This window comes from Suncus etruscus, chromosome 3 (assembly GCF_024139225.1).
Source record: "Suncus etruscus isolate mSunEtr1 chromosome 3, mSunEtr1.pri.cur, whole genome shotgun sequence".
In the NCBI taxonomy this organism is placed as follows: Eukaryota; Metazoa; Chordata; class Mammalia; order Eulipotyphla; family Soricidae; genus Suncus; species Suncus etruscus.
The window spans coordinates 83,276,246-83,287,068 of NC_064850.1; the positions used below are offsets into that span (position 1 = coordinate 83,276,246).

The following is a 10,823-nucleotide window of genomic DNA, read 5'->3' on the forward strand; positions in this document are numbered from 1 at the left end:
CTTTTCCACTTTAATATTTTGAGAATATATTCATATTATAATACATTTTAATTTATATGACCATGATTCTTCCTAGAACTTCTTTTTGAGATGTTCATGTTTTTGTCATAGATTAGAGCTAATTTCCTTGGCTTGCATAGAAAATCTAAGCTACTTTCAAATTTAGCTTAAAAATTAAGCAGAAATGTAAATACCTTTTACTTTTAATCTATGCTTCATTTGTCTTAATATAAAAATTAAAACTTTCTAAAATTTCAGTTTACTTAATTAATTAGTATTATCTTAAATAAGAATCTAATTGAGGGAAAGATCGGGCAGGTTGGCGTGGGGTAGATCGCTGCGAGCGAAGCATGAGTGAGAAACGGCCCGCGGAACCCGGGCCTAGCCCGGCCGGGAAAAAGAAAAAGAAGGAGGTGAAAGCAGATATGTCGCAGGCTGTCACGGAAGAGACCTTGCAAAGGCAAATAGCCGAGGCCTGGAGTACCAGGACGCCTTTCCATCACGATGCTATTGTCGTGGACATGGACCCCTTTCCTCACTGTGTGATCCCAAATTTCATCCAAAACCAAAACTTTGTTGAAGAGCTTCAGAAAGAACTTTTGAACTTAAATTTCCATGAAAAATGTAATGACTTATACAAGTTCCATCAGTCTGATGATTTGAAGAAGAGAAGAGAACCTCACATCTGTGCTTTAAGGAAAATTCTGTATGAAGATTTCCGAACCTGGATTTCTAACATTTCTAAAGTCAACTTGGAGTCAACCATTGACATGTCCTGTGCTAAATATGAATTCTCAGATATCCTGCTCTGCCATGATGATGAGCTGGAAGGGCGGCGGGTGGCCTTCATTCTTTATTTGGTTCCTCCCTGGAACAGGAGTTCGGGAGGCACCCTGGATCTATACAATGTTGATGAACATGTTCAACCGAAGCAGATTGTCAAGTCTCTTGTCCCTTCTTGGAACACATTGATTTTCTTTGAAGTGTCTCCAGTATCCTTTCACCAGGTGTCTGAGGTCCTCTGTGAAGACAAGTCTCGTTTGTCCATAAGTGGCTGGTTTCATGGTCCTTCAATAACCAGGCCTCCCACCTACTTTGAGCCCCCCATACCTCGGAGTCCTCATATTCCTCAAGATCATGAAATTTTATACGAATGGATCAACCCTACTTATCTGGACATGGATTACCAAATTCAAATTCAAGAAGAGTTTGAAGAAAGTTCCGAAATTCTCCTGAAGGAGTTCCTTAAGCCTGAGAAGTTTGCCAAGGTCTGTGAGGCTTTGGAGAAAGAAGATGTGACCTGGAATAGCCAAGGCCCCCCTAATAAAAGGTTCTATGACAAAGCTGAGGAGAGCAAGCTTCCCGACATACTGAAGGATTGCATGAAATTATTCCGTTCTGAGGCACTTTTCTTGCTCCTCTCCAACTTCACTGGCCTGAGACTTCACTTCTTGGCTCCTTCTGAAGATGAGACAGAGCACAAAAAAGAGGCAGAAGCTGCTTCTGTTGACACTGAAGAAGGTACTAGCCATGGTTTCTCAGAGCCAGAGGTTGATCAGGTGGTCAGCAGCAATCCACAAAGTGGGGGACAGAGTACCCCACAGCCCGAGGAAAACGAAGCAAAGGAAGAATCAAGTGTTCCCACCTGCCATGGAGAATTAAGGCGTTGGAAGACTGGTCACTACACTTTAATCTATGACAACATCAAGACCGAGTTTGCCCTGGACTTACTTTTCTACTGCGGCTGTGAAGGCTGGGAGCCAGAGTATGGGGGCTTTACTTGCTACATTGCCAAAGGTGAAGATGAAGAGCTGCTAACAGTGAATCCAGAAAGCAATTCTTTGGCATTGGTCTACAGAGATAGAGAAACACTTAAATTTGTCAAGTATATTAACCACCGAAGCCTAGCACAAAAGAAAACCATCCCACATAGAACAGGTTTCTGGGACTTTTCATTTGTCTATTATGAATGACAAGAGGGTGCAGAGTGGAAAGAGGCCCTTCATCATTGCTGGGTCACCTGAAGAGCATGGGAGGAAGAAGAGCAGAGCTAGAGATGGCTATGTGTGCAGTGGTCTCAGCCTCTCTACACCTACTGACCAACACAGGCTGAGAATGGACCAACACTGGAGGACTCCTGTCAGTAAGACAACCATCTTTTAAAACCAATGGGAAATTTCTGCAGGCCAGCAGTTGAAGCCACGGGCCTCCAACAATGTTCTTAGAACATTTATGTTCTATGTGTTTGTCCTTATAGGACTCAATCCTGATAGTCACAATCTGGATCTGCGCTGGAGTTAGACACTTACTTTTATTAAAAGGAGAAGGTACTTGCCTTTCATTTAGCCCACCCAGGTTCAATCACCAGCACCCCATATGGTCAATCTCCCAAGCTCCCCAGAAGTAATTCCTGAGTGCACAGCCAAGAGTAACCCTTCAACATTGCCGGGAATGGAGTAAATAAATATGAAAAAAATGATTTCTTTTTGAGTTGTTTTTCATACTGACTTTTTTAAACTTTTGATTGATTGATCGATTGGTTGTTAGGCCACACCCAGCAGTGCTCAGGGTCACTTCTGGCTCTGTACTCAGAAATCGCCCCTGGCAGGCCGGGGGACAATTATGGAATGCCGGGAATTGAACTGGGTCCCTCCCAGGTTGCCCTACCACTGTGCTATCTTTCCGGCCCCTCCATACTAACTTTTTCTATATATTCATTTTGTTGTGCAACCTTCTCTGCCATTAGGACTTTTTCATCTTTTTGAATTGACACTGGCCCCCAAAGACAATGACTCCTCACTTCTCACACCCACCTGCATCTAGTAATCACTATTTTAGTATGTCTCTATAACTCAAACTGATATTTTTGTTGTTGTTGTTTTTATACTCAGTAATCACTCCTGGCAGTGCCCAGCCAGGAATGAACTCAGGATACTATCCAGGTACTTACTGTATGTTCTCTCTGGCCTCAGAACTGCACCCATTCATCATTGTCATGGATTCAGTGTCCTTTTGTGACTGGCTGCCCCTTCACATGAAGTCATTGTGGTTCACATTAAAAGCAGACAATACTCAGAACTACAGATTCTTTCCAATAACCTGGATATGGAACATTATCAACTCCATTACTTGTCCCATTACTGTAGGACCCATTACTTGTCTCACTACTGGTGGTCTGGAAATTCGACCTCTGTAGACTTCTTAAGGCTGTATTGTTTGGACAAGGCCTAGCCTCCAACCATATGGCTTTAGTAGACTGTCAGGTTGCTTTGCCATTCTTCATTGGATTCCAGGTGCCTACTACCTTTCCATTCTGGAGTTCTGATGTCTAACTAAATGATCCTTGCTTCATATGACTTTCATTTTCCTAAATGCTATCGTTCAACTATAAAACCAGTTTCTTTTTCTTTTTTCTTTTTTTTTTTTTTCTGAGACCAAATGCCAAGAGGCTACACATATTGTTACGTTATTTTATACCCTGAGCTTTTCTGGGGGTTATATAAGCCATGTAAGGATATACTGGATGGATGTAGGAATCATTGCCTTTTTTTTTTTTTGGGGGGGGGGGGGGCACACCCGGCGGTGCTCAGGGGTTACTCCTGGCTGTCTGCTCAGAAATAGCTCCTGGCAGGCACGGGGGACCATATGGACACCGGGATTCGAACCAACTACCTTTGGTCTTGGATCGGCTGCTTGCAAGGCAAACGCCGCTGTACTATCTCTCCGGGCCCGAATCATTGCATTTTTAAATGAAAGATGCTGGTACTCCATTTTAATACTGTTTCCTTTTTTTCCTTGTAGTCTACTACTAGCTACTATGGTAGCTATTATTTTACTAAAAGAGAAACAATGGGTTTTTATCGAATGAAACTTTGAGTACTTTTATTCTACTTTGTGTTTAGCAGGGGCAAGGGGGAAAATGGGGACACTGGTGTAGGATATGTACACTGGTGAAAGGATGAGTGTTGGACATTGTATGACTGAATGAAAATCATGAACAGCTTCATTGCTATCTCACAGTGATTCAATTATTTAACTTAAAAATACGAGTTTGTACTTACATGAAAAATGTTCTTTTAGGTTGACAAACTTTTTTCCTTGGAGCCAGAGTGATATAGAACAGCAGGGAGAGTGCTTGCCATGCAAGCAGCAGGCTTGAATTCAATTTGATAGCCCACATGATTCTACCTCCTCCCCGTACCCTCCCCCCCATGCATTGCCAGGAGTAATTCCTAAGTACAGAGCCAGGAGTAAACCCTGAGCATCAACAGGTGTAGCCTGTCTGAAAACAAAACTTGGGGGATTCTTCGGTGAACCATAAGGTGCTGGGGATTTGAACCAGGTTTGGCCACATGTGTAAGTGCCCTGCCTCCTATTCTTTCCAGCCTCAAATATATCTTTACTTTATGCCCATCAATAAAAAGATTTCGTCCATATGCCCAATATATAGCTATTTACAAATAAATTTTGTACATTTGCTACTATTCAATAAATAGGATAAAATATAAAACTAGTTCTAGATTTTTTTTTTCCTGATATTTACATGGTAATGCAGCATTTTATGATTCCAATCTAGAGACAGCTTTTAATCTGGTTTGGGGGCCACACCTGCCAGCACTCAGGGGTTACTCCTGGCTCTACACTCAGGAATCACACCTGGCAGGCTTGGAAGACCATATGGGATGCCGGGGATCGAACCCAGGTCGGCCACACACAAGATAAAACGCCCTATTCCCTGAGCTATTGTTTCAGACCCTAGCAACAGGTTTTTAACCATAATGTAGTGACACTGAAGTAGAATCACAAATACTTTATTACTATGATTTAAATTAAAAACTTCCCTCTTCTAAGTTCCTGAATTACTTAACAAATTAAGCCCTGGGGAAGGAGAGATAGTACTGGGAGTAAGGCACTTGTCTTGAATATAGCCAACTTGGATTCTTGCCCCAACACCATATATGGTTCCCCAAGCTACCAAGAGCAATGCCTGAGTGAAGAACCAGAAGTAAGCCCTGGACACTGCTGAGTATGATCCCAAAACTAAAGAATAAATAAAAGTTTATACTTCTAATTTAAAAAAAAAAAAAAAGAATCTAATTGAATGAATCATATTACACATTTCTGATAACTAGAACTTGGAAGCATGCATTATATTAGAGAAAATAAGTTGTAATTTTGAAGATCAAAATGATAATATGACTAGAAACTATTGAGCTTTTTATTAAATGATAATTATAGTTTTATTGGTCACAAATGCATTTTCCTGTATATTCTATTAGCCTAGATTAAATAGAACATTTGCATTCCTATTAAATTCACCAGATAAGAAAAGTTAAGACCCCCCTTTAGCCCGGAGAGATAGCACAGCGGCGTTTGCCTTGCAAGCAGCCGACCCAGGACCAAAGGTGGTTGGTTCGAATCCCGGTGTCCCATATGATCCCCTGTGCCTGCCAGGAGCTATTTCTGAGCAAACAGCCAGGAGTAACCCCTGAGCACCGCCGGGTGTGGCCCAGAAACCAAAAAAAAAAAAGACCCCCCTTTAAATAAGATTCCACTATAAAGATAAAGGAAAAGTACATGAGTCTGATAGGCAGTTACAAATAATTATGAAAGACAGTAATGTAGATTTTCAATCAGTATAGGTTTTCTATTGCAGACAAAATGTTTTCTCAGCTACAAGAGTTGGCTTTAAGTTCTTTAAAGTTAGATTATATTTTTGCCTTGTCTTCCTAGTTATAAGTAAAATAATGATATATGAAGCTTTAATTTTTCTTGTTTCATCTAGTTTAATTCTGTGAAAATAGTAATATTGCCCCTGTCTATGAACATCCAGAGTTAGAGACTAACACTCTGTGACTTTGAGAAAGTGCAGACTTCAGCTATTAAATTTATAATATATTTTTTAATTTTTATTTTACCAAAGTGGATTACAAATCTTTCACAGTAATTTTTTAGGTACATAGTAACATTGAATCAGGGGCATTTCCACCACCAATGTTGTCCTCTCTCCACCCCTGTTTCCATCATGCATCCCATATCCCCCTCCTTTACCCCCCTGGTTGCTAGTATATTATTTTAAAGAAGTTTATATTATAATACAATATACATGCAAACAGAATATTAATTATAATATGCACAAATTTGTATAAATTTCACAGTGAAAAGCACCTATGTAACCATAACCCAGTCAAGAAATTGAGTATTTTCAACCTCTAGTTTCCATCATCTCCCTTCCCCCCAGTTAGAAGACTAGTAGATTACCTGTATTATTTGTTCAGTTTATCTGTTTTGATCATTTTAAAAATGTGTCCTTTATATTTTACAAGACTAATATAAATTTTATAATGTAATTTAAATAATGTACAGAATATTATTCTTTCATTTATTTATTGTTATAATTCTTTTATTTTATTATTGTTATTCTTTTATTTTATTATATTATTGTAAATTTTTTAAATCATCTTGTTTACAATGCTGTCAAAGATAGGGTGTCATGCATGCAGAGTTTCAATATCAGACCCCACTCATTAGAGTGTTTTTCTTTGCCATTTCAGAGATCCCACAACAAGCCCATTTCTCCATCCTTATCTCTCTGCCATAGAAAGCTCCATTCTGTGATAGTTCATAAAGTCTGTTCTTTTGGACCATTTCTTATCCCTTTACTGTATTTCTTTATATCCCACATACAAAAGCTCATTCTTTATCTGTTCCCCTGCCCCCTTTTAGGCTCCATCACTCAGCATGATACCCTTCATCTCCATCCATATAGTGACAAGTTGCACAATTTTTCTTTCCTTGTTGCCAAGAGAATTCTATTTATATAGAATACTACATATACGGGGCCGGGTAGGTGGCGCTGGAGGTAAGGTGTCTGCCTTGCAAGCGCTAGCCAAGGAAGGACCGCGGTTCGATCCCCCGGCGTCCCATATGGTCCCCCCAAGCCAGGGGCGATTTCTGAGCACATAGCCAGGAGTAACCCCTGAGCGTCAAACGGGTGTGGCCAAAAAACCAAAAAAAAAAAAAAAAAAAAAAAAAAAAAAGAATACTACATATACATGTATATCATAGTTTCTTTACCAGGTGATTTGTTTGTGAAAACTTTAGATGTTTCTAGGCTTTGCTTTGTCCTGTGTGAATAGTATTTTAATGAACAAATGCATTTTCTGAATAAAACTTTGGTGCTCTGGGGGTAGAGGCCAAGAAGCAGAACTGTTGAATAATATATAGAAACTAAATTCTTAGTTTTTAGAATAGTGTTCATATTGCTTTCTAAAAGGGCTGAAATAAGATACATTTTCTTCAGTCATAGATGAGGGTTTCTTTTTCCCATTGTCAGTAGGATTATTTTTGTTCTTTGTGAAGTGTGCCCACCTCACTGGTGCAAGGTGATATCTCATTGCTGTTTTGTTTCACATTTTCTCTGATGACCAGAGACCTAGAAATTTTTTCTTATACTTATGGCCATCCTTATGCCTTTCATGAGGAACTTTCTTTGCATCTCTTCTTCCCATTTTTGAAGGTGTATTTTTCTTGTTAAGATTCACAAGTACCCAATATATTTTTATATTAACTATTTTAGATGAGTGATGAACAAATATTTTCTCCCAGTCTGTGGGGTGTCTTTTTTATTTGGTTATTATTTCATTGTAATGCAAATGCTTTTTACTTTGATGCGATTTCATTTGTTTGTTTTTGATTTTCTTTATTTGGCCAGTGACATGAAGATAACTATATTGACATTGAAGATAACTATATATAACATTGAAGATAACTATATTCAATGTCATGAGGGTTCTGACTAGATTTTCCTTAATATATCTATATATCCTGGTCTGATGTCAAGGTCTTTAATTTATTTTGAATTAACTTTTGTGCCTGGTGTTGAAAAAGGAATCTTATTTCATGCTTTAAAATATATGGCTAGCCATTTTCCTTAGCATTTTTCTTGAAGATGTTTTCTTGCTTAATTTAATAATCTTAGCTTCCTTCTGTCTCAAAGATTACCTGCTCATATACATGGATTCTGTCTGTGAGTGCTCGCTTCTATTCAACTGCTCTGAGAATCTATTCCAGTACCACACAGACTTCATTATTAAAGTACAATTTAATGTTGGCGAAAATGGAAAGCTCCCCATTTTCTGTTTTTTTCTAGGGCTGCTTTGTCTATTCAGAGGATTTTATAACTCCATATAAATTTAAAATGCATTTGGCCTATACCGTTAAAAATATAATGGATATTTCTATAGGAACTGTGTTGGATCTGTATAATGCTTTGGGCAGTATTTTAAGAAATATTAATTCTTACAACTCATAAACAGGACATATGTTTTCATTTTCTCATGTCTTCTTTATTTTAGTAAGTATTTATAGCTTTTTATAAAATAAAACTTTGTCACATCTTTGTTAGGTTGGTCCAAGAACTTTTTATTTTAATAGTTTTGAAGGCCATTTAAATGTTATTAGTTAAATGAAAATTTGACAACAGAAATAAAAAAATGACTTTAAAATAAATATCCCTGAAGCAATAACATTTGAGGGGTCATAATTTCATATTTCTATATACTAAAGAATATTTTAAAGAGAAGTAAAATTAATATTTTATAATAGCGCTAGGAGAGTAAGAAAAAATTTGAAATGATTAAAGGCAATATAAGATTCTAATTTAGAGTTTATTACAACTTATATTTTGATTTAAAAGCATTCAGTTCCTGCAGTGAAAATTAACCTCTTTGTAGGCACAGGATAGAATAATGAAAATATATATATTTTTTTACAAGGAACTTTGCATCATTTTCACCTGAAGTCCCCTCCAAAAATTTTTTTCTTAAAATAGAGTTTTTCTGGGGTCAGAGCAATGGCACAGTGGTAGGGCGTTTGCCTTTCACCTGGCCGATCTAGGACGGACCTTGGTTCGATCCTCCCGGTGTCCCATGTAGTCTTCCAAGCCAGGAGCGATTTCTGAGCGCATAGTTAGGAGTAACCCCTGAGCATCACCAGGTGTGATCCCAAAATAAAAAAAAAAATTTAAGAAAAGAAAAATATAGGGGCCGGGAAGGTAGCGCTAGAGGTAAGGTGTCTGCCTTGTAAGCCCTAGCATAGGAAGGTAGGATGGACTGCAGTTCAATCCCCCGGTGTCCCATATGGTCCCCCCAAGCTAGGGGCGACTTCTGAGCGCATAGCCAGGAGTAATCCCCGAGCGTCAAACGGGTGTGGCCCAAAAACCAAAAAAAAAAGAAAAAAACGAAAAAGAAAAGAACATAATTTTTCTGTTATGATTAATGTCTCTCTCTCTTCCTTTCCCTCTCCCTGTCCTCTCTCCTCCTCCTTACTCTCTTTCTCTTCCTCTTCTCTTTCTCTTCCTCTTCTCTCTCTCCCTCACCTCTTTTCCTCATTTTCTCTTTTTTTCCCCTCCCTCTCGTTTCCAGTGTCCACTCTGCTGAAGATCAGCACAAAGTCATTCTAGCAGAATGAAACTAGATTCTCTCCTGGTTCTGTTCTCCCAGCTGCTTGCAGGGATCGATTGCTCTGACCTCGTGGGGACTCGTATACCCCAAAGCCCCAATGCCATGTGCTCCACACATCTCTCGGAGTCCCCCTGTGCTAGGAGAATCCGCAGTAGATTTTGAATCCTTCAGCGGGCCAGAGTATGGCAGATGCACTTTGTGCGCTAAGGAACAAACGTTGGTCAGTGGTCTGGTACTGCCCTGTCTGTGGGTATTGAAGAGCCTACCTTCCCCAATTCCTCATCCCATTTGATTCTTTTATTTTACGGGCTTCCCCTGGCAGTACTCAGGGACTCCTGGCTGTGTGCTCAGGTGTGAGCCTTAGTGGGGCTTGGGGAAGGAACCAGGCATAGTGCCAGGGAGACACTAAGTTGGGGAGGGGGGGGTCAACGCAAGCAAGGCAAGAGCCTGCCCCTATCCCCGCCCCACACCGTGTCTCTGGCTCCCACTGTCAGAATTTAAAACTTTTGTCTAGCATAGTCGTACAATAGGGACAAATAGTATATTTTCCAACTGCTTTTGAAGAATTTGTGAATATCTTCAGATAAATTCTCTATAAGGTAATACAATGAGGCTTGCTATTATTTGATAAAGTTATATTTCTTATTTTAAAAATGTGATTAATGTTGATTTGTCTTATACAAATCAAGCAACTGAACTAGTCTTTAAATTATACTTTTTTAATTAACTTAAAATTGTAAATGCATCTCTTAATCACAAGTTATTAAATGATCTTATTGGTAGGCCTATCAGACTGCACTTTAGACCAAATGAATGGGGGGGGGCATGGGAAAAGGAAGGAGACATTTATAATGGAAAAAAATAATTAGAGATTCCATTGTAGAACAAAATGAACTTTAGTGTAATAAGATGATTTATCTTGTATGAAAAGGAATCTATGATCTCATACTAATCTACTGTTTTTCCAAAGCACTTTCTTTGGTACAATAAACACTAAAACTTGTGTCTGTTGTGTTATGCTGTGTTGGTTTTCTCATGATAAAATGGCTTTAGTTGGTTGAGCTGTAATTCTTAAGCCTCTTTGGCTTTAAATTTTCTTTTAACTTTGATTTTTAAGATATTAGGAATTAAGGGATTAAAAAACTCTAAAATAATCTTATTTTGACTTCTTTTAAAGGACTGTGAATATTCAGCCAACTTTATTTTAGTTTACAAACATGAACTTGAAAAAAAAAAAGATCTCTTGGGGCTAGATAGCTAGACCAATAGAAAGGGCATTTACTTTGCTGTGGCTGACCTGAGTTTGATACCAGCATAAGATATGGACCCCAAGCCCCACCAGGAATGATCTCTGAGCCA

The 10,823-nt window shown here is 38.8% G+C and overlaps 1 protein-coding gene across 1 annotated transcript; it reads left to right on the forward strand.

Annotated features, from left to right (window-relative positions):
• The first annotated feature begins 319 nt into the window (after window positions 1-319).
• LOC126004534 (prolyl 3-hydroxylase OGFOD1-like) lies at window positions 320-2,181 on the forward strand. Its single transcript, XM_049770953.1, has one exon. The coding sequence runs from the start codon at window positions 351-353 to the stop codon at window positions 1,971-1,973; it is 1,623 nt and encodes a 540-aa protein (XP_049626910.1). The 5' UTR covers window positions 320-350; the 3' UTR covers window positions 1,974-2,181.
• Window positions 2,182-10,823: the final 8,642 nt, after the last annotated feature.